Source organism: Hydractinia symbiolongicarpus, chromosome 12 (genome assembly GCF_029227915.1).
Source record: "Hydractinia symbiolongicarpus strain clone_291-10 chromosome 12, HSymV2.1, whole genome shotgun sequence".
Taxonomy (NCBI): domain Eukaryota; kingdom Metazoa; phylum Cnidaria; class Hydrozoa; order Anthoathecata; family Hydractiniidae; genus Hydractinia; species Hydractinia symbiolongicarpus.
The window spans coordinates 21,033,107-21,058,614 of NC_079886.1; the positions used below are offsets into that span (position 1 = coordinate 21,033,107).

The 25,508-nt window shown below is 30.5% G+C and overlaps 1 protein-coding gene across 5 annotated transcripts; it reads right to left on the reverse strand.

The window, feature by feature from the left end:
* Positions 1-1,500: 1,500 nt before the first annotated feature.
* Positions 1,501-23,756, reverse strand: LOC130621592 (N-chimaerin-like). 5 transcript variants are annotated; one of them, XM_057436900.1, is made up of 14 exons: positions 23,652-23,756; positions 21,929-22,040; positions 6,515-6,559; positions 6,111-6,163; positions 5,852-5,886; positions 5,286-5,399; positions 4,712-4,776; positions 4,355-4,518; positions 4,148-4,222; positions 3,832-3,916; positions 2,826-3,077; positions 2,574-2,711; positions 2,335-2,440; positions 1,501-2,252 (listed from the first exon to the last, which is right to left on the reverse strand). In XM_057436900.1, exons 1-14 carry the CDS (start codon positions 23,739-23,741, stop codon positions 2,075-2,077), a joined length of 1,512 nt encoding a protein of 503 aa, XP_057292883.1. In that variant the 5' UTR covers positions 23,742-23,756; the 3' UTR covers positions 1,501-2,074. The 5 variants fall into 5 exon arrangements, with proteins under 5 accessions (XP_057292883.1, XP_057292882.1, XP_057292885.1 ...); XM_057436899.1 differs by lacking the exons at positions 21,929-22,040; positions 23,652-23,756 and adding exons at positions 16,040-16,220; positions 16,405-16,846; XM_057436902.1 differs by lacking the exon at positions 23,652-23,756 and having other exon boundaries at positions 21,929-22,065.
* Between the last annotated feature and the right edge of the window lie 1,752 nt (positions 23,757-25,508).

Sequence of the window (25,508 nt, forward strand, 5' to 3'; positions counted from 1 at the left end):
GAGGGCAATTTGTCAACATTACAAATGATACGAAGGCTTATTAACCCACAATAGCCCAAGAAAGCATGAGGGGCTACAAAACGGTTAAAGTAAGCACTCTGTCATGTACGTTATTCTCCATCCTCGCACATTCTGAATATTAGATAACTGTTAATCAACCTCTTCCCCAGGGCCATTTATGTTTTTTACATTGGGACGGAACCGAGCCTGTCAAAGTTCCGTCACAATGTAAAATACCCTAAAAGCCATGGAGGGGAGTTTGACTTTTAATAGTTGGCCGTTTGCTTAGTTTCTATGAAAAAACATGTTTCAGCACTAATGCAAGAAACAAGGTCGTATGTTTTCATCCTTTCTGTAAAAGAGACGAAAAACAGTTTTCTTGACTGAAATCTAGCGACGGACTCCACAGATGAGGAATGTATGGTATTATTTGACGCTTTATCCATCGATGCCCCTTCCAGTAGTTGCATCAGCAAAACTAGCTGCATTGTTTATTTCAGACAGACGTCCAAAGATTTTTGAAAAGATTTGATCCACAACCCACTACCAAAATTAAGACAATGGCACTTGCTTGGTCAAGGTTTCAAACAGCATCTACTTGCAAATTCTACTTCTTCAGATGCTTAGGTTAGATAAGCAGTCATTAAATGGCGCTAATCGCATTTTCTAACACGTCTACCTTACCGAATAATCCACGTCAGGGCTAGCGAAGGCCCGACATATGAGAAATATGACCACGTTGACGTCAGAAACATTTTGAGAGTTGGGATCTCACAAAATAACCTAAGCTTCTTGATAAGTAAGCCATGTGAAAGGCTTAAAATGCGACGCTCTAAAAAATAGAAACAACCGATGTGATCAATTAGGGCTTCCTAATTCGAAATTAGCCATCCCGTTTCATTCTATTTTGTCCATGATTTAACTATGTGATACTGATAACTGTTTGCATTTGTAAAAACTTTTAAAACTCACTGGATTGCTTGGGTGGTATTAGACTGAGTATTTAGGATGTGTACTTGGTGAGCGATTTTTCACTCATAAAATTGTTTTAATGTAAGGTGGTATATTCGCAATAAGTTTTCATTTTCTTTTAAGTTCAGTTCATGAGATTATTTCATGAAATAACAAAAACAGGACGATTCTTTTCGTGGTGACAGAGCAACAACGATTTGTAGCATGTGTTTTATGCAATCTGTTGTAACGATGAAATATAAACGAGTGCTCCACGGAATGTATGGCGTTATAATGTTTCACATAAACTATTCTATTTTTTCTTTTCTCGTGTCAATGGAACGTGAGTTCTTTACATAATATCTACATCGTCACCATACCGTCATCAATGACGTCATCGTCAATTATACAAAAAGCTGGTGCAGCATATTTGATCGAATCGTTCGAATGGTTTTTTACACAATTCATATCCCGACACTCGATCAAATAAACAAAGTAATCAATTTAAAATGGATCCCAAAATGTGTGTTTCTCATAAAAAGAGAGGTGTTTATTAAATTATATATTCTTCTCTGATTGGCTATTTGATAGAATGCATATTTACAGTTTTAAGTAAAGTAAAAAAATATTCATATAGTAATTTTAAATAAAAAATGAAAAAGATATAAAGTAAAATCAGAGAAAAGAAAAAGAAAAAACATTTCCAGAAAAGTAGAATGTAATTCCGAATATCGTAACAGAGAAAAATCATCACAAAAGAAATATTGGATTGAAAATATATCGATTTTAACATAATATATACATATAAACATCGGTAATAAGAGAACATTCCTAAACACAAACAAACAAACAAACAAACAAACAAACAAACAAACAAAAACATTTTTTAACAATACGTATTCAATAAATTACAGCTTCGATTTTTTTTTGTCTATTTTCACTGTGAAATAAACATTATTAAATCTCAGTTTTGTCTCGTTTATCCAGGTTAATTTCATTGAAACACAATGTTTATTATTCTTTTTTGTAAACCAATCGAGGTTAATCCATGAAGAGGAATCAACGAAGATGCATTAAAAGCGATCTTGATTATTCAAGTTGAAAGTTGACCGAATAGTTTCTGTCACTTTTCGAACAGCAGGTCTTGTTCCTCGATAAGTATCTGTACAATTTTCTTCTGGTATGGAATATACCCCACAGCTTCAAACGACATATGATCGGGTGCGCGCATCAAAGTAGGCCCGAACACGATGCCCAAATTTTCCGAATTCATTAAATTTTTATCTTGAAATTTTGTCAGTCTAAAACAAAAAATCGTAAAATTATTTTTTTTCCTTGATACAGAAACAATTAAAAATAAATAAACGCTGACGCAGCAATTACCTTTGCAAATGTCTGCAAAAATATTTTAGTGTTTCATAATGCGCGGCCGGTAAACATTTTAGCACACTAGCCAATGATTTTATAATGTCGAGACGATCTTCCATTTCTAAAAAAAAAAAAAAAAAAGTTTAAAAAAGAATAAGGGAACATAAAACAGAAAAATTATTTTGTGTTGGATTTATCTTTAAGTACAAAAGTCGCAAAAATAACTCTTTCTAGAAAGAAAAAGTCGCACTTACTCACTGCTTCTACGAATCGATCATACAAATCGAATGTGATGACAGGTATCGGTAGAGATCGAAAATATGATTTCAACAAACCACAGATGACGTTGACGTCTTCGAAAGCCGATGGGCTAATGTCGGGTACCACGCCGTCTAAATAGATTTGGAAATAATGACGACAACCATAACGACACCGACGACGACAACAAAATAAAAATAACGTCAATCATAACAACGCCGACGACAACAAGAAAACATTCTCCCTACCTTTATCGATAGCATTCTGTAACGAAGTTATATCGTCTGCGAAACCAGGAACACGATACAAGCCTTCAATATCAAGTCCTCGCTTTTCAATCTCACTTATACAGCGGTCGACAATCGCAGGTCGTCGTAGATCATGCGCTTTAATTAAAGTCGTTAAATCGACGCCGAAAACTCGTTTGACGAGTTTTTTGTCGGGACTGCAATCGAGGGGAACCAATGTACTACACTGTTTGTGACAATCATATAGACAATCTAGAAAAAAAGAACGCATAATTTACATTGAGGTTGTGGTTTAAAAAAACATGAAACACTGCGCGACATTGCTGATTCTAAGAAAAACTGATAAATAGAGCTAAAAACTCAGGGCAAACTGAACACTCCGTTGTACTTTAAAGTGTTACTTCTTTCTTAACTAACATGCCATTCACAAATCTCTTCACACAGCACTTCACGACCTATGGATAGTGTTTGACTACCTCGTTCAGTGACAAGCTCAACAATCCAAACCATATTCGACGTATGCCACGAAAGCATTTGATACAGTTAATCAAAAGTTGTTTTTTTTTTAACAACAACAAAGAATTTCAACAATCAGAATTAATAACTCCTCTACTGTTCATATTTGATGGTTATCTATGCGAGCAAGTGATTCATCGATGACAATACATCACTATGTCTTCTGACACACAACCATTAGCAACGTCAAAATTAATTTTTTTTTATACTTCATATTTCGAATTTTAATTAGGCTTTCTCAATGGTTTGGAATAAGTAAATCGATAGGAGAGTATTAAAAAGAGTTTTAAAAGAAATATACAATACCTTTTGAAAATCTATTGCCTTGCGCAATTATTAACCTACTGTCTCATCTCTGCTCTCTTTCACAGAGATTAAATCAGTAACACGGAAATTTCGCAGAACTTTCGTTATTAGAGTTTCATTTATGAATTAAAAGTCACGAGGTATGACCTTTAAGAAGTAAACAGCAAAGTGGTTGAAAACCTACCTTGACAGCGTACACCTTGTGCTTTCAAACCCCACATGAAATTTCGACAGTAGTGACACCAATGTGGTCCGTAATACGAGTGAGTCTAAGAAAAAAGAATCGTGTGATTATTATTTTTATCGTTCCAGGCTATTTCGCATATACACCTTCTGTTTTAAACATTGCAAACTTAATTAAACAAGTAATTCGTACATCGTGTCCTGTTCTCATGTGTGTCTGAATTAGAGAATGCGTACTGTATTTACACCATATTTATTTAGTTACAGATCTGCAAAACAATCACAAACAACTTTTAAAACTTGAAGGACAGTTTTACCTTAAAGTTGTGAGCTTTTTCGCATTCAGATGCTTTGAATGAATTTTGAATAGGTCGTGTCGGGCTTCGAGATGTCTACAAATACAAAAAAATTAGTGAGGAAACATTCATGTCAGCAAAAACACTGACGACAACAATAAAAACACCACCAACAACAACAACAAAAATAGATGGCGACGAAGAATGTCGACAGCAACGCAGGTTTACCTCTTGCGGTTTTTTAGTATCTTCTTGATCGACATGTGGTATCTCATTAGATGGTTGAACATCTAAGTTCATATGTTCTATATAATCTTTAGCATTGTAATCCACGTATAAAGTAATGAGTCCATCAGCCACTAAGTCGTGGATAGTCTCGAATCGTTTCTCACCTAATCAACAAAGGTAAGACGTAAATATACGCGACTTAGGTAACTGGTATAAAATCTATTACTGGTTTTAATGGTTAAGACATCGTATGAAAAAACATATAAACAAAAGACAGCCATTTTTACTTTTAAAATTCCCTATGTAACTAAATACGTATACAGACGAGAAAAGGTTAGAAAATAGTGAGCTACTTACCAACATAATGCATTTTTTCTTCTTGATCGTAATATAAACGATAATTTCGTGCCATGTTGTTAAATCTGGAAAAATGTTGTAAGTTTAGAAACAGCAACAACAACATCAAAAACAAACAAACAAACAAAAACAACAACAACAACAACAACAACAATCTCATAAGTAGAAATCAACACCGTATAAAGCAAATACAAAATTTTGTAATCAAATTAATATTTAAAATCTCGAGCAATCGTTAACTGCAATAAAAATAAGTACAGGTGTTCTTCTGTTAAATAATATATTTTAAAATCATAGAGCCAGCTTGAATATAGAGACCCTTCCAAGGAAGTTTTTTTTAATAAAAAAACACAGGCATGAACACAAAACGAGTTTCGTGCATTTTTCGTGCGAGCAGTGTTATTTCCCTCTTTGAACAAACTCGATTATAACAAGTTGTATCACTATCGTTTCAAAGACAAAAAAAAAAGAAAAACAATGAATTACTTGGTTCACAATTCATGCTTTGTGTAACACCAAACTGAAAAGCAAATCCTTTACAAAAACCATATATAACACAATATGAAACACATACCTAAAAGTGAGTGCGTATGTCCCAGGTTGTCTTGTACTTTCCCGAGTTAAGTAATTTCCTTCACTCGCCATTACTAACTGTTCAGCTTGCTCGCGCGGTATTGGGCCATGACATCTAAAGAAAGGTTAGTATGTATGATACAATAAAATTACACTGACTGTACGCGATAAGAAACAAATATAACCTTACAAAGCTTTAATTTTTTTCCAGCCTGTGTGGACCTTGTAAAACATTTTTTTTTCCATTTTGTGCAGTGTTGTTCTCAAAATCTCATTTAAATGCTAAGTGATTTTAAATCTCACCATACCCCCTGAATTTACGCCTCAATGGTTAAAACTACTTAGGTAAAATAGTCTTAAACCAGGGGTTGTACACCGTCAATTATTAATTGTAAAAAAATGGATATAACTGGCTGTCAAGATGAAATTAAAAATAATATTAGCATCAATATTTAACACGAGTTTTGTTAAACTGATTACAGAAGTTTCAAAGTAACCTATATACTAAATTTTATATTAATTATGATACATAAAAATATAAAAATACATAAAAAATGTAGCACGTACTCTTTTCCATAGTAGTATGGTTTGTTCACCGAGGACTAAAATAAAAAAAGGTGTGAATTTATAATTAAAAACAATTGATACAAGGTTTAGTCTTTAAATACGCCAATTTAATAATACCAACACTACAAAAAAATATGTTCAATAAATGACATCTCTGATGCATTTAAATATATTTATTGAATAAATAAGACAAAGTGTTGCCTCGCCTAAACGATAAAATTGGTTTACTTAAGGTACAAAATATAACGATTCAACTTACTTGAGTGCATACTACTCTTTGTGGCTTGGGAGCTTTTAACTGGACTTGGTATACTAAAGAAATGTTTGAACTTTTGAAGGAGAACTTTAATGAGCACAAAAATCAAAAAAGTCGCTGGTACATTGCAATGCGCCTTTAACACGCTGGTACATTGCAATGCGCCCTTAACACGCTGGTACATTGCAATGTGCCCTTAACACGCTGGTACATTGCAATGCGCACTTAACACGCTGGTACATCGCAATGCACCCTTAACACCCTTCTACCTTGATTAAAATTAACTCGAAAAGTACTGGCGTTTGAATGCTATCTTATCGTTATCCTCCTAGCTGATCTTAAGTGAATAAATTAATAAACTAAAAAAAAAGTTGTCAGTTAAACTATAAACACGAAGGAATACTTACAGTATGATTTCCACACTGGTTGAACATCTTCGTAACAATGTTTCTCTAAAAACGAAAGCAAGGTAAACACCATCATTCTACATCAACTCGTTCTTGTGCATCTCTCTCCTCTCGACATGGTCTGCTATTAAATACAGCATGTATATATCTTAATCACTGTTAAGTAACAAAAAATCTGCCCACTCCTGAGTGATTACAACAACATGCAGGATAATTAATAGCACTGTAATCATGTAAACACATTGATGTCAACTAAGCAACAGACATTTCTCTTCATATGTTAACTTTCAAGCTTTGTTATGTGGTATTTGGTAATTAATTTTATGTTTATTTTTTTCTGCACGTGTTATAATGCTACTTTGTTTTTTTTGACGGTATGTAGGGTGAGTATTTAGCTTTATGACAATTTGGGGAAGCAGAACTTACACAGTAAGGAAAGCTTTAACATTGTCATTTTTATGTTCTGTGACATGAGCTCCCTTAAACACATCCTATCGCATTTTCGCTGTTTATGTAGCAAATAAGCTATTTCCAGATATTTTTTGGTATTTTTAAGTTTAAAAGTTGTAGATAACATTACTCTTATAGATAATTCAACAAAAATAGCTAGCAGCACATGTTTACACCTAGTACCTGACTGATATAGAAAACAAAAGAAATCGAAATAAACTCTCAATTTCCTTTCACTCTTCAGGAAGTCAACTATTGATGCATGTCACACACAAAACGTTTTAAAACATAAAAAGCTTCGTACAACACTTGTATTACCTGTCACATTAGATTCATAAGTAATTTCAAAATTTCTTCTTGGCATAATAGGCTTCGGGGAAGAACTTTTCTCAAAGCTAGCCCGAAATGTATTACTACGACCTGAACGTCGAAATGATCGACGAACAAAACTAGTAATCGAGCCAAATCCATTCGACTTTTCTTTTTGCTCGATCATACTGTCGTACTTCATCAAGTCTGTTATGTTTTAGATTTCTCTTATATATATGCACGCTTATATGTTTATTTATTTAATATACCTATCAATTGTAAACAAGATGAAAAGTGAAAACGAAACTACGTGGTAGAATGGGGACGTGTAATCCAACATCTTCTTGGAAATTTCTCCAATGCAAAAGCGAAACAACTTTGTTGCAATTAAAACGAAATCAAATGTGGTTAAAGGTATTATAAAAATAAACAAAATTAATAAAACATTGCAGTGAAATGTGCCAAAAAAAGTAATATTTCAAAATACTAGGAAATCATAATTTTTAACAAACTTACAATCCTCCCTAAAACACGATTCGAATGTACTTAAATTTTTTATTACATTAAGTTTCCATAAAAACTGTTGTTAAATAAACCTATCCTTTCTTGATATGAGATAAAAACAACAACAACAACAACAAAAACAACAACAACAACAGCCAACTTTTCTCGTATGCATCTCGCCTTTTTGTTATAGCTTCAGTGGTCAAAGTTTCTAGTCTCAACAGAAAACAACATTTAAACTATCACAGTGTCTCTTCTGAAAATCTTAAACTAATTAAGCTGAAGCAATCCAATTAAGAAATAATTACCTTATTCAACTTTTAATTACAGAACATTCTAATGTTTTGTGTTATCTGCTGTGAACATGTTGAAGAGGATATTACTTAATTAGGTGCTCACTCTCGCTCAAAAAACAAGTCCAAAGAAATAAGAGAGAAAAAAACTTATTTTGGCCAAAAAGATAATGACGAACTTTTAAAACATCAACGTTAATTCAAAATTAAATGATAAACCACCTCTCACAGGACACATTATAAAGCTAAGATACCACAAATCAATTACATACATTGTGTGGGCGTTACTTAATGTGAAACGTCACACAGTTAACACCACCAGTCAATTTAAAAAATAAAAACAAAGATTTTGCTATAACGCATGCTGATGTCAGCATTTTTTTGGTGATCAAAAACCTTAAAGCAGATAGATTTAGGAGTAGTGTACATTGTTCTAAAATATGCGAAACGAATTAAGCTTTTTTTGATCAATTTCAAATTCAGTTGTGTCATGGGGATAAAGGTAATTAACTCAAGCATCAGTGAAATGCATCAACTTTGAGTGAGTAGGTGTGGTGGAGGGTGCATGAAGAAAATCACCAAGTCAAAAAGTTAACAAAGAAGTATTAAACATGCGGATTATGATTTTTTCAAACAAACTAATCATAATATTATATATCATGTCATAACACAATTACCAATTTGTTACGATCATAATTTTAGATGTTATCAGCGATATCATTCAGAAAAAAAAACACCCCATTAAGATAAAAAGATATCAACAGATTCTCCTTTTCTAGCATAGAAATGTTTCACGAATCTGCTTCGTTCTGTAAAAAAACAAAAAACTGCATGTTTCCCATACTGAGTTGGTTATTTTCAATATTTGGCCTAAAAAAGGCTTTCGTTCATCCAAATACTGTTTTAACACACCTATTCCAAAATTCAAAACTCCTATAAACAGAACAAATGGTCCAACTGATCAATCACGTTTACAATCAAGTTTTTTTTACTATCTGTTGAAAGGAAGATCCATTCATATGAAACTACCATCAATGAAAATCATAACAAATTTATTGAATAAAATTAAATTTTATTGAAGTGCATTGAAATCTTATAAACAATCTATAACAAAAGTTATCCCTAACAAAAAAAAAAAAAAATTATTCATTTCTCTAAAAAATCTTAGCACACACATTGAAAGGTTTCCTATCTTCATCCTATGCATCATGATTCGTCTCTTTTTAATCCTCACATTAAGCCCTACAGTTCCAGCAGAATTCTATTTTTCTCTCACATAATGCCAAAAACATATCCTTATATAGAATTAATATTTTGTCTCATTGGTGTTTATAACTTTATACGGATCATTGGTTATGACTGTGATTAAGTTTTTTACTTTCACAACAATCACATTAGTTATGTTACATCTTCCTGGTATGTCTTCCTTGTAGTAACAACATATTTTGCTAACCTAATTAAGTAGATGTGGTTTTCATAAATATGAGATTAGGTTGAGAATGACTAAATCAAACTTTTTAAAATACATTTCTTAAAAATGATAAACAATTTTTCTTTTAACAAAGATATAAGTAAAAATGTTTCTTTTGATCTCGTCAAAATTTTAAAAGCAAATTAATGTGGTCCATTACTTGTTTTAACACATCTTACTTAGCATGATCTGATGTGACGTATAAAACAGAATTTTCAAGCTTTCATAAAATCATCCATGCTTCAGAAATGTTTTTTTAATACAACCTGAACTTACAAGTGAATTTATAACAGATAGAAACAAACAGATGCTTGCCATTACAACTATACAAAATAAAGATATTGTAGAAATCAAACGCATGTGCAAGAGCAATTGTCAATCTAAGAAAATCATTACCATTTTTACATCTAATACCACGCACATATTCAAATTTTACATTTTTCAAACATATATGTCAAATCTATTTTTATCAATTACTTGCAAGCTGAGAATGATTAATTTAAACATGAAGAATGATAGGCGAACACATATTTATTTGATACGCATATCTTTTGTATTGTATTAAGACAACGCAAAAACCAGTTTCAATATTTATCTTTGCACAAGTTTAAGGGTATACATTAAAAATAAAACAAAACAAAAAAATGTAATGTTGACCTCGTCAAAAATGTTTCAACTTGGTTACTTGAGTAAACACAAAATTTAAAAAACATAATAAAGCATTCATTATTATATTCTTAGATTTATTTTAAATTTTCATTCCACTATACAAGCTGTATGCAATATAAACTAATTTTTCAGACATATATACTGTTTGATACAAAAAATAAAACCTATGCCATTGTAAAAATTAAATCTGACCTGTAAGCATACTGTATTATATCCCCCTGAGAATAACAAAAGATGCATCAACAGCTATATAGTAACAATCTCTCTAACTGACAACACTTCAATAATAACTCATGTTAACAGTAAATACACTACTTCACAAGACAAACTTTTAACTAAATCAGAGGATTAGATGAAAACATTAAAAAATGTTAAGTTAAACAAACCCCGTCAGCGCTTCAACAAACACAGTGAGAATTTTTTTACGGTCTGCAAAACAGTTTTAACCGCTGTGTAGAAAAAAAGACATGACAAGTCGAGCAAAGAAACAATAATAGAAGAGCAAAAAAGTAATTGACAATGTAAAAAAAATCTTGTACATCCTAACCAATGAAAACAACCAATAATATTCTTTCTATAAAAACATACTCGTCTTTTTTACTTAAAACTGTTGCCCACATCATAGATCTTACCAACGAAAGAAAGAAAGTTTTAAAATGTGCTAAATAGTGAATAGAATTAGTAATAATACCATATTTTTATATAAATCATCATAAGAAAAATAACAATTGAATTAGGGATCGAAAATTTCAATTGCGTATTAATTTTACAAATTTGCGAAGTCAAAAATTGCACATAAAATAAAAAATCAAAACCTCACATTTATCATTAATTTAATTTACACTTTCAATATATACCAAATAATATAAGAGAAGAAGACACAAAACAAGCCGAAAAAAAACCATATAAATCACATTCTAAAATGTTTATTGCTTCTCAAAAAATCTACCATCCCAGATACCAACAATAATGCTCTAACAGTCAAAGCATGATAAAATATCCATGAGGACAACAAAAGCCATTGGTGCATAAAGCACAAAAGTTCTTAAGCAACATCTATAAAACTGTTCTACTACTTAATTAACCATGGAAACCAAAGAATAATTCGTAATGCTTAAATTAAATCAAGTTCTTAGTCAGTTTATTGTGTATAAGAAATAGCAACAATAATCAAAGATAAAATTAAAATATATGACATGTATACAACAGGAACTTTAACACTTCAAAAAAAAAAAACCTTGCAACACTTCATTTGTAAAAGTAGGCTATGTGGTGAAGTGCTAATAATGTAATATTATTTCTAGAATATGTGACTCTCCATCGTTATACTATACAGTACATGATACCAAAACAAACATTGTGAAAATAACAAAACCATTAAGTCAACATCTATAAATTATATTGGATCATTAACTCTTGTTAAGTCAAAATAATGAAAAGAGTGTGGTTTTTATCAGAAATATGGTTAAACCCACAAGTCGTTCACACGAAATAAGATAGACTGTCCACTGTGTCAGATATTTGCATTTATTTTTTACAAGGTTTAGTAATTAGGAAAAAAAAATTATCTGCTGATCACAGTGAAACAGAAGTGTGGATAGCCCCCCTACATCTTTATAGAATTTTTTGGTGGTGTAAACAATACTTACTTCCTTTAGTTTCCTCTCTATATTTTCTTTTACGTTCCTTTTTGTCAGTGTTTGCCACCAGTTTGTTCACTATAGCAGTTATCACTCCATCCAGTAAAATATAATCTGATTCGTTTCTTAAACATTTCATTCCCACATTTGTTTTTCCAACTATATCAGACGTATTTCGCCAATCATAGGTGTACACATTAGTGTTTTTATTACCATCTTTAATATACAGTGGCACATAAAACTGTGCGCTGTGTTTTGATAATCTACCCATCTTTTTTGAAATACAGCTTGATACTAATTAAAACAGTTTAATTCAAACTTTACACTTATACTTCAAAAGCTATGCTCATTTAAGGGAATTCATAAATGCTCCTAGACCTTTGGGAAATGTTTGATTAACTACGCTTTCTTAACTTCACGTAACAATGGGAATAGGTGATAGGTTAATTAAAAATCTGCCATTAAAAACTAAAATAACTGTTATGTCTTTCCTTATACATGTCATGACATCATCACATGACACAAAACATGCATTTCAAAACACACAATTACTTCCAAATGACGACGCCACCGGTACATACAAACAATAAAGTCTAGGTTCATGAAGCTTGTAAATATTAACGAAAGTACACAACATTACTAATCAATCTTATATAACATACTTCTTTCAATTAACTATGTTTTAGTTTGTGAACTGCCAAACCATCATAGAAGACATTTCTTTACAAACAAAACATGGGATCTACATAATAAGGATCCTCAGCTAGTCACATGAATTTGAAGTCAAACTCAGCAGAAAAATTAATCAACAATTAAATTTGATTTAAAGTTTTCTAGAAATAGCAAACAGATGATGTAATGTTTCTAAATTTGAAAAGAAATAGTGATTGTCATGACAATGCATACGTAATGATGTTTATTAATAAAAGGGAAGAACAACATTAAAAAATGTTGCATGTTCTATATGTGTCTTAACAAGAGGGGATAATGAAATCTCGAAATGGAATACGAATGCCATGTGATAATACACTGTTTATGAAACAAAAGAAAATATTTTCAGTATTGCCAAATGTTCAGAGCGTAGATTTTTTATACCACTTAGCTAATCTTACCTATGATAAGCATAGAAAGGACCTTAGTTGGTACTTCAATTTAAAATTTTAATTGTAACATTTTTTTTTTCACTCAAAATTTATTTATCAACGTAAATTTTCAGGCTTTATTGCCCACATGATACACCAATGTGAATGCTGATGTGTTAACATGCGGGACAATTATAAGTCAAGAAAGGTACAAAATGGCAGCAATAAAATTTTCCTTATACCAGTATTTTTCTGTAAAATTTGTCCACAATAACGCTATCTGCTTAAAATCAAGTACTTCAGTTCTACAGCGTATTTTCTGGCAGCTAAATAAAAGTTTTATTTAACAAATTTTTTAAATAGGTTGCATAAAAACTCCTGAAAATCTAATTTCTCCCAATTTTCAGGTAAAATCTGAATCAGGCATTTGGATGTGTTGTAAGTTTCAAGTTCTAAAGATAATTCTAACGAAAGTCATTATTTTTTTCCAGATAATAAGTATTTCATAGAGATTTTTAGGGTAGTTTCAAGTAATAGCCATTATCTAAGGTTTTGAGAAGTATGGGAGCTAAGAATTCAACATGCAGGTGTTAGATAAAATAAAAAACAGCAAGAATTACAACCAAAAAAGAGTTTTTAAAAAAAGTTTAGTTTGTTGTTTAAACAAGTAACATTTAACGTTTTTTTTAGACAGGACGTCAGTAAAACAATAAAAAGTAGAATTCCTTTATGCAAACATCTCAGCTAAATAATGCTTGCATGCATGCAGGGGTTACATTCAGGTGGTACTACAGCAGCAGCAAGGTTCCAATAATGCAATGCAAAATTATGTTTAAACCTAAAGTGCATTAAAATCAATTTTACTAATACATAAGCAGAAAAATTTTTACCAGATTTTCAATAAATATGAAATGTTGTTTTTGTTTAATTGGTTAGTTTGGAAGATTAAAATGGCTTGTATTTTTTATTATCAGCCCTGACAAGGATGGTTCTAATTTTCATGGAGTATGTTTTCAAGATAAAGGAGATTTAATATTTATGGAGAATGTTTTCAAAATAAATGAGATTCAATTTTTATGGAGAATGTTTTTAAAATGAAGAAAAAATTAAAGAATTAGGTTCTAATTCATAGAGAAGGTTTTTAAAATAAAAGAGATTTAAAGAGAAGGTTCTAATTTTTATGGAAAATGTTTGGAAAATCAAGGCCAATATAAAATAGCTAAAAGCCAATAAAATAACCTTGTTTAGAGAAAAATAGTGAAATAGTTAAATTCAAGGAACCAAACATTTTTCTAAATCAAATTTGGTGTTGACAACTGAAGAAGAAATATATTTGATGGGTAGATTATCAAAACACAGCGCACAGTTTTATGTGCCACTGTATATTAAAGATGGAAATTTCTATCTTACTTATCCTTTGCTATTATTTTTTTGAAAACATTGTCCACTTATGTCTGTCAGAACGTTAGGTTGCATTTCCCAGTTTCTTTCTAACATATATATATGTTTTTGATTTTATAACCTTGTCCCTGATCTTCCTGGTCTGCAACTGAATAAACTAATTTCATGGAAGCTAAATTTTACTAAAATCTGATTTGCTTATTTATCTTGTGCTATAACATATAATCACATTGGTCATTATGGCCAACCTCTTGTCCTGATCTTTCAGAACTTTTAGCAAATTTCTCTGATTTTTCCCTGATTCTTTTTAAAGTTATTTTCCTTAATATACCGATCTGACAGACGCTTGATTAAATTTGTTTTTGTTTTCTAAAGAAATCGATTGCTTTTGATTTTTTGTAATATTAGGTAGAATTAGTTTGGTGAAATATTTTAATTTGTTATGAATTAACTTGATGTATTTTGTTGAATTTGACCAATTTTTTTAAATTACTTTGCTTAATAATAATATAACATTGGAGTGCAAACCTTAAAAATAAAAAAACTTTTAAATTTGAGGTAAACCCAGTGAAACATTTGCAGAGATATCACTCTACAAGGAGCATTTTTTTGTTTTTACTATAGAGCTTGAACTTATAGCTTTACTTATTATGGTCTGCAAAATACGACATTTCTACCTGTACGCCTAAATCTTTATATCTGCATATACATGACTGGAAATTAAAATGAAGTAAAAATTAAAAGAATTAACTAAAGAAATCATGTTATTCAAGGTATGAGTACCCTAAAAGAAACTAAACTGATATGTGATAACACATTAATACAGTAAATCTTATATAATAATATGCTGTATCTGTAACAGACATAGTGGATGTGTTTATGTTTCTTTAAAGTCGCCGAAAAAATGTGTATCTCACATGGTTATCGACAAATTAAACATGACAATGTCAATAACAATAAAGAAACAACAAAGAAAAAACTGAAAAATATTTATAATAGTTATTTATCAATTATAAAAAGTGATCCAAGTGGAAATATTCACATCGAAAGGTTTACAAATACAAATATCTTTTCTTTAACTTCCATAAAATATTCCAAATAAATACTGGTCCCCTTTAAATTATTGCTGAGACAAGTGTGATAATTATCGGAACTTGAAATCAAATCCAACATATAGAAGGGGATCCTGCTTTTATTTCACCTTCATTATGATTTATAATCAGAGAAAGCCTTGAAAAGATTAAAAGCAAATTATTACCTCAAAACTTTAATGCTTTTTCATGGAAAAGCATAAACTCAATTTCAGATCAGCCACATAGTAAGAAAGTGTTCCAAAAACAATTTATTTTTGCAAACTCCCAGAGAAAATTATTTGTATATAAAATATTTATTTAGACTTAGACTTTCATATTTCATATTTAAGGAATAGCAAATTTTGTTCTGTTTATTATATAATTCTGCTGACAATCTTTGAATCTTCAATATTAGTCCAACATAATTTTTCACTTTAGTAAAATTCACTAATACGACGTTTTAGAATTACAAATAAATCAGATTAATAAATAATACAAGTTTATTAAAGATCATCAAGATTCAAAAACATAGCTGCATACTGCATGGCTGTCACAAGTAGTTGATAACTCAAAACGCACTGTTGGAATAAATATTTTGTAACATTAATGTGGTTAGAGATAAAAAATTATCACCTTTTATTCTCCATTCTTCTGTTGGACTACAAGATCTTGAGCTTTTGGATTGATAATGTTTTAGTGTTACATAAAGATGTTCTTTTTCAACTTCATCATCTGTGGATGTTTCAGAACTCACTTCACTAACAGTATATTTTATTTTCATCATGAAATTAAATTCTGCTCTTCTTGTCTGTTCCTGTGATAGCAAATTCTTGTAAAAACTAATCACAGGGAGTCAAAAGTTTCAAACTGATTTTCTGGGGTAATACAATTGTTATAATACAAAACAATTGAAGAAAAGTGGTTATTTTATCTTAATTTTTTAACAATCTTTGTACTATCAAATCCTCTTTTGTTATCTTATAAGCATATGTCTTTACCTCTGGCGAAAAGTGGCCATATGTCTTGTATGCAACTTCAAAGTAATGTCTAAAGAACCTCTTCTTATATTTCCACATATATCTCTGAACATTTTCGGTTGACAGCGTCCATTTTATATGACATGTTTTGTGATTTATTCTTAGTACTTATTACTTTTGTCTGATACTAGGCTGTGAGAGTATAACAGTTTCTTTACGTCAATATCAGAAAATGTCACAGGAAATTAATAATAATGCTAATTATTTTGATGTAAGCTTGAAAGATTATTTTTACAAATTGTGCTACAAAGCACAACACAGGGACATCCACTAGTTATGTATATATAACTCTATGGTATGTTCAACACGTTTTTGATTGTCTTATCAACAACCAAGTTTTATTTAGACAAAAGGTTATTTTACATGAATACTGTTTTACGTGATCACTTTTGATTAAATTAACCCACTAATATATTAAAGCTTTTAATTATAATGAGAAAATGTTAGTATGTTAGTATGAATAAATATTGAAAAAAATGTGTTGAATAAGCATAAAAAAATCTTAAACAACTAAGATCTTTAGCACGATGATGGGATCCATTCAAACATAAACATGTTTTTTTCTTTCTTTTTCGAATTAATTGGAAGAATAAATGTTTTGTCCTTGGAAGTAAAATAGTACTTGTTGTGTCCAAAGGCACATCTACAAGGTCAAAATTAAGACAATAAAAGATGTTTCTGTGTGAACTTTATTACATAAATTTATTATGTGAGAATTCTGACAAGAAAACACATAAATATGAATGGAATAGAAGGCCAGTTATGATATTAATATGAGTGTTTATTCCTCCAAAGACTTGTTTTCTGAAAAAAAACCCGAATAATAATAGTAAGAAATTTTAATGGCAAGTTATTACGTAAAGCTTACTGTTTTTGTTTGTTTTGTTTTTTTCGAATTTTTTAATAGTTCCTTCAGATAATGAAACATTTCAACATATGCTTCACAATATGAAAACAATCAAAATCAAATGTCCATCATGCTTTACCTACATAATGGTGCAATTTATAAATTTTGGGAAAGTACACAATATTTCACAGAACATGTCACAAAAAAAAAAGAAAATGAAAGTACAAAATTTATCAAAAACTTTAACTTCATAGAAATAATGCAAAAAAAAGATAAGGCTATAATTGAATTATTGTTATAAAAAAAGACTAATGTTTTAGAATTTAGTGTTTTTATTAAACAAAAAAAAGGTGTTAAAAGAATGGAGAATTTTTAGAAAAATTATTCTCTAAAACAAGTATCGAATTTGCTATAAAACACAGGATTTAAAATCTTTCCATAATAAAAAAAAATGAAAAAAAATTATTATATATAATAAAATTATATATATTATATAAAAAATTATATTATATATATATATATTTATAATTATTTGTTACTTATATAAAATTATATAAGTAACAAATTGCAATTTTTTTACATTCTGAATAAACCCTACCTTTTAATAAGCAGTAAAAAATGTAAATAAATTTCACACAAACCTTAGCTATAATATCCTATAATGCAAGGTGGAAACAAGTCAATATTTTTCATTCCACATTTTTGAGCAACCATGATATTCTGCAAATTGGGACACAGAATTTTGAGGACAAAAAATGTTAACATAAGTCACAACACAAAACGAAAACATACAGAGCTTAATACCAACATTTTCTTGTTTGAGCCACAAAATAATTTATTTAATTGGGTATTTAACACTTCCAGTATTTTGGGTTCAATGGTTTATTCATCCTCAGACTTATATCAGCACCATTAATATTTTTTTTTGTAAGAAATTTCAGAAAATGGATTTATTTAGCAAATATTTCTTGGGTTTAAGACAATAAAAAACAAATTTTAACATTTTGTACATTCATGTTGAAAGACGTTTTTTGGTTGTGATCTGAAGATACTCTGACAAAGATCAGGGAGAAAATTTATCAAATTTAGTTTGGTATTTATTGCCTTAAACCCAAGAAATATTTGCTAATTAACTATGATAAGGCAAACCTAATTCATTAAATGTATTTATATTGGAGCGGGAAATCCAATGTTCAAGCCTTAGATAATTTATTTAAATTTTTGTCAAACCAAAAACGAAAACTCAAACGCAAATATACATATTGCAAACCTGTTTTTTAATATATATTAAATTGATCTAAATTTTTTCAGTATAAATTAATCATAAGAAATTAATATATACTTGAAAAATTTTGAAACCTCCTAAGGTGATGCACCCTAATTAAATAGAGTCATTTTTTAAATTCAGAAAGAACAGGTTATGGAGCATAAAAAGTGTTGTTTTTTATAAAAAAAATTATGTGATATTCAATCATATCCATAGATCTTAGCAATTCACAAATGCACACTGCATCAGGGTGGCTACTGTAAATCGAGAGTCAAATTTGAGTGCATCAAGTAAATTATCAATTATGATTCAACATTTTCCAGAATACTTAATAGCATTATTCTAGTATATAGCCTTAAGAATTTAAGGATAGTGTCTTTATAATATTAAGTATATTCAAGTGCACCCGGCTTTTTTTTCATGTCATATAATACACTCTTGAAGGTCAAACAAAAACCAAGCAAATGCAGTATATTATAAATGTTATTATAAATATGAAATGTGTTAAAACAGTGACATATGCAATAAAAACACAAACATAAAGATAAAAATATTTGAACAGGGTCAACCTAATCTTAAATTTGTAAGAGAATTGAAGATTAAGGATGGTTTACAGTTTGTAGGAAATATTGATACTAAAAATAAGGAAAAATGCAATTTTGAGATCTATCTAGCCTGTAGAAATGTTATGCAAAGGAAAGTTTCCCAACTTTTGGGCTACTAATTGACTTATTAAAAACCTTTTAAAATAAAAATGGTTAAATACTACAATGTTGGCTAAAAGTACTTCAGTCTTTTAATTGACAAAATTAATAAAAAAATCCACCAGAGAAATAATAAAGAAGATGATAAAGTCAGAATTATTTTGTCCCCTTTTTCACCACATTTGCTCCCGTTAAGTTTTTTTAGCATGATTGTTCATCCTAGTATGAGTGTTCATTCATTTGGAAAGGTTGCTTTAAAGCTTACCTCCCACTATAAAAAAAAGTATTCGAAAATCAACTCAAAATATTGTACTAATTACGAAAAAAAATTTCTTCTGTACTTATTTTGATTTGTTCGCAAGATATTCGTTGTTGAAGTTGTAAAATTTTAGCAGGAGAAGAAGCTTCGTGCCAGTTGCCATCTTGTGTCCCGATTGTAAATAAATTCCTTCGCGGGAGGGCTTGTGACATCAACTCCCGGATGATAATTTCGCTGACTACTCTGCCGTTGGCCCATGTTTTTATATATACAAAGCGGTTTTATATATGTCAAAGCAGTTGTTGTTTTTTCAACATTTGTAACGGGTACTGAAGATGAGTTTGTAACAGGTATATACTGAAGATAAGTAAACACTTGTTTTTTACTTCCCTTTTTAAAACTGAGTTTCCATGAAGAAGTTGTGGGCTTTCTTAGTTTTCAAGTTTCGCCCAGTAAAAAGTCTACAAAACCTGACAGTGAATTAGAAACTAGCTGGGAAAGCTGGTATGAGGATGAGAATGGAAGTAGAAGCAATAGCTTAGTAGTAAACCGTGGCCTTTTTAGCTATTCTGATGCTCTCAGGACGAGATTGGCTTTTTCCGACTTGTGTAGAGACTTCAATGCCCACAGGACACGGGTCGCAGCGCCGGAAAGTATATTTTAAAGTAAAAAAGAAGCTATTTAGGGCTATCAGAGCAAACCATGGCAGGCGACAGTTTATTTTACTCTTTCGAAATATGCCGCACTGTGATCCCTAAGAGTTTGTGTTGGTCAGAAGAGTTAGACTCGGAAAGCGTTTTTAATTTAGAAGATTTGCAGAAAACTTCATTTTATGACTATTGGCAGCATTAATAATCACGACCATGCCAAAGTAAACATAGAAAGAACGGGTGCAAAAACACAACCCTGGGCTTATTATAATAACAATTCAAAAAACCTCAATTCCAGGGCCTATAGCGTTCTTTGATATGAGAATGAAACGTGACACGAAAAATAAATTAAAATAGACTAATATAAGAAAGGAAAAAAAAAAAGAAAGAAGAATTAACAACGCGCGCAGAACAAAATAAAATCCTGTAAATCCCCTGCCTAGTGTACCACAATATAATAGAAAAGTCTTAGACGGAACGCAGAAGAGCGAGCAACTATACCATAATTTTCATATGGGCTAATGCAAGGACAAGTAGACAGAGATTTAGAATTGCCAAAGCCTTTTTTGCCAACGTTGATCAAAACATTCTAGTGATTAAAACTTGACTTTGAAAGGGTATCGACTCTGTTAATGAGTACACACAGCTCGTTTTTTCTTGCCTGTTGGAAGACTGGCAAAGGAATGCTTTCCAGCGCTACTTCTATTATTCTTATTACAAAAAGACATAGCACAAAAACACATTTTACAATTATTAACAAAAATAATCTTAGTTGCAATAATTTACTCTTCTTCTTTTTCTCTGAGTTATCGTTTTGCAGCAACATTTTCAGGGGGCCTTTTTGCCATAAATGTTAAATTCAAATTCTCAACATAATAAGAATAAGATGAACTTTTTTTGAAGTGGGAGGTAAGCTTTAACAAAAATTCTATCACTCAAGGTGCAAAAAAGCCAACATTAATCAAATAGATAACATTTAAAACAGAATTCAATGAAAAAAAACATTAAAAAGTTAAAGGACACACATCTAGTTAAAAGGCATAACATTCACAATGATTGGGTATTCCATGTATGAGATAAAATGAGAAAAATAATGCTTGCAGAGGTCTTCTTTAAGAGCAATGCGATTATTTTTTATGTTTGAGTCAACCCCTAATTTTAAAACTAGAACAAAGTGAATTTTATTGTAAAAAAGGTTACAATTATGTATTGTCTAATGTATCAACAAATCTTAACATTTTAAACATATTCAACCAAAGAAAGAAGCGAAGAGCATGTTAATAAAATACATTTTGTCATATCCTAAAATTATTTATTTTAATTAATTTTTAAAGGTGCAGTTAAGCTATGCGAAACAAGACCCTTTTTTGTTTTGATTTGATATTGTGCAAGCAATGATTTGCACGTTTGGATAACTTGATCGTTGTGACTGCTTGTGTCTCATGAAATTTCCAACATTCACAAAAAAGATTGAAGTTTTTGTTTAGACAATAATAAGCCAAAATATATCTAGCATCTGACAAGACACAGCTTTAATATTTTTCCAATTCACACAAAATTATTATTGGCCTTTACTATAATGCTCGCCTTGCGTCTTTCGGTCTGTAAGTGAAAACAGTAGTTGTGAGTAGTGACAGGAGAATTCCCATGGATATTTCATGGGCTTATAAATATTGGATAGAAATACATGAAAAATAAAATGACAAAACTAGAGAAAAAAGGGGAGTTCAACTTGTTGAAATCTGCTTTTTAACCTACCTTCATCTATCATGTGAAATGTGCTTTCCTTTTCCATTTTGGTTGGATAAACTTCAAATGTATAACTTGACTTTGGCATTTTTCTTTTATGGTAGTTAGAATAATTATGTATCTAAAACGAAAGCACATAGAAACGCATATAGAAAAATGATAAAAGTCAAAGAATTAATATATATATTGATAACCCATTTGATCCTAGAATAAATTTCAAAAATCACTTTAAGTCAACATCAGGCCTAGTCATATAGGGTGTGTGATCTCCGCATGCTCCTGTTGTGCGTGATCTCAGCACACTCCTGTTGTAATCTATAGGTGCGTGATAATTATGCTATGAACTAGATAATATTTTTAATTTTTTGATTTTTTTTTCACCATAAAAAGATTAAAATATTGTAGTAAATTTGTATATACAAACTTGAATTATAAAATCACAAAATGCTACTAACAAGGGCCATCAATAAGGAGAGAGCAATTGCTCTTGCTTGCACAAAGACTCACCCAATTCTGAGGAATGAGAAACTAACTGAGCCAATAATTGCTCCCCCAATTTAACAAAACGTTTGTCGGACTAAGTAATATCAATTCATCTCACATGGAAATCAACTTTATCTTTCTTATTATTCGCAGTAAAAAATAACCAAAATATATCAAAAAAGATAAAATAGATAAACAAGAATTTGTAATAAAATATGCGTTGATAAACTTATTCTATTTATTCAGGTTGTTTGCCCAGTTTAAATTATTGTAATCCTAGGCGAGCAATTTATTGCTTGGGTATTATTTTCTTATTGATAGGCTTACTAAACGGAACATAAATATTGCTAAATATAGCCACAAGTTAAACCAAATTGATTAAAAAGGCTTTTGAAATAAAATAGTCAACAATAAAGTTGCAAAGCTTTCTTAAACCATTCTCTGGTTTCATATTTCACTTTTTTCGTAATTAAGCTTTTGCAGATGAGAAAACATTAATAAGGTTTCAAACCATTGTTGTGAATAGCCAGCTTAATACTGGCTCAAAGAAGCTAAAATTGAACTAATCTACATAATAATACGCTAGATCTGTCGGTCTGTCTGTCTGTGACTTTTGCAAAGTGGATAAAATTTCTTTGATAAAGTCTATAAAACATCGCCTATAAATTTGTTCTGTAAATTAGCAAACTTTGATGTTAGAGCAATATTGACCTCAAAGGAAAGTATATTAAGATTAGTGAAGCCATTGCATTGCACTTTTAAATTTAAGGCTAAATAACTTGGAAACGGGTGGAAATAACTGACGTCATCTCCTACGTGGGTAACTAGGGACTACCTGGGACCAATTTGGGTAAGTTTTCCAAACCTAAGTCACCGAATACGTTTAATACGGAATTAACGAGTTAATGACGTCATCAAAAAACTTTTAAACCCTAATATCTCTGCATCCGTTTGTCAAAAGTACACGATCCTATACATTTTCTTGATCAGCGTTTCAAGATCTATACGATGAAGGCAACAGGCATACACATTTTTGAAAAAATTTTTTTTGTGTTCTGACAGGTCTCTGCTGACGTCAGCAAAATCGAAATGACGGTTATTTTCTCTGTTATCCTGCCTAAGTGGATTTTTCCATGGGCTTTATCGACTAGTCTATAAATATAATAGGTAACACAACATTAGAAACAAGACAAATATCATAACAACCATTAACCTGGGAAAATCAAAGTACGTCATAATGATTCCATACCTGAATTAATTTAGGTGTGCGATACATCACGCTATGTGAAAAACTCAAGACCAGGCCTGCAACATATCTTCTGATTTTTACATAATTCATGTAATAAAAAAGCCAAAAATTGCCTGATATATAGTACCGCCTGCGTGTAACTTTACATGTACGCGAGTTTTACGACCTCATGTAACGATCTCATGTCTACATAAAGAACGTTCACATATCTTTTGTTTACACACAAACTTAATTGCTTTCTATTGTTATCGTCGTGTGCGAGTCATAACAATAAGATTTTATGAATCCTTTTGTTGTCACATGCAACATGCATGTTAATGTTTAAAAGTGTTAAAGATCACGAAGGCTATTGAAATATATTATTTTAGAAAAAAGAACGAACATAACACTTAATATTTAAAAAAAACTAATGTTGCTACTTTTTAAAACTTTTAGTAATAATTCTTTTTATTATCGAAGCATATTTTTTAACATGCAAAACTTTTAAAAGTTCTTCTTATAAAAAGCAACGTTTAACAGCGCAAACAGAAAAACCCTACTTTCAGGACTTTCCCCTTTACGATAAGATTTTGAAAACAAATTAAATTTCAATACCGAAGAAAGAAAAATCTAAAAATCTAACTTTTGACGTTCTTGACAGATCTAATTGTGAGAACATTTTGTTTTGCGATGCGATCTAAAAAAGCTTTTCTATCGCCGTTTTTCGTTTTTAAACTTTTAAAATGCGATCTAAAAAAGCTTTTCTATCGCCGTTTTTCGTTTTCAAACTTTTAAAATGGGATCTTAAAAATCTTTTCTATCAGCATTTTTCGTTTTTAAACTTTTAAAATGCAATCTAAAAAGCTTTTCTATCACCGTTTTTTCGTTTTTAAACTTTTAAAATGCGATCTAAAAAAGCTTTTCTATCGCCGTTTTTCAATCTTAAACTTTTAAAATGTGTTCTAAAAATCTTTTCTATCGCCGTTTTTCATTTTTAAATTTTTAAAACACAATCTAAAAAAGCTTTTATTTTTAAAGTTTTAAGTAAAGTGAGTAAAAACAATAAACCTTTGTTAAATTTTATTTTCGTTTGTGGATCTCTTGACGACTGTAGCAATTAAATACAACAATGGGACACACACAGTTCACATGAGCTAATTAAATTTCGCGAACAAGACATGAACTCTATTGTTTTCAACATGCAAAAATAGCTCATGTATTTAACAATAGGTCAACAATAACAACAAAAGTTCTAAGGCTACCGAAAGCTCATGCGAAGGTGATAACTATCGCGTACATGTAAAGTTACACGCAGGCGGTACTGTATATATATTTTACAAAAAATCATTTGATTGTTATTTAATTGCATTTACCTATACATAAATAATGGATTTAATTGTATTTTGATTGTTATTGTCAATATATTATCTTCTTGTGAAAAAAGGGGAAAATAAAAAAAACAAAAAAAGAAAATTTTTTCAGGAAATCTGGTTTGTCACATTTTATTCATGGAATAGCTCAGCGTTAAGTTTCATAATTTCTTTGAATTCATCGTCAAGTTTCAAGAGTTTTGCTCTTGTGGATGAAATAGAGAGAGGCTCACAAAGTAATTCAAAATAATGGAGGGTCTTTATTTAGGCAAGACACTGTCGCAATTCATGTCACTTGTGTGACTGTGACTGATGTGACTGGTTTTTTACGGAAATTTCAATCACTGATGCTTTATTCATTTGTTTGTGGTGATAATGTGTATAAAAGCGAAATAAAATAACATGTTCCTATACCTTTTTCAAAATTTTAGATTTCTGGTCTAGCCCTAATAAAAGGTGAATGATGAAAGTTATTACCAGCTGAAAAATTTTACTACAAAAAAATATT

Coding starts and splice junctions, on each gene's coding strand:
- LOC130621592 (XM_057436898.1), bottom strand. CDS start 12,121: ATGGGTAGATTATCAAAACACAGCGCACAGTTTTATGTGCCACTGTAT. Junction 6,164..6,514: donor ACCAGTGTGGAAATCATACT/GTAAGTATTCCT, acceptor ACATTTCTTTAG/TATACCAAGTCCAGTTAAAA. Junction 3,078..3,831: donor ACAAGGTGTACGCTGTCAAG/GTAGGTTTTCAA, acceptor CTTTTTTTCTAG/ATTGTCTATATGATTGTCAC.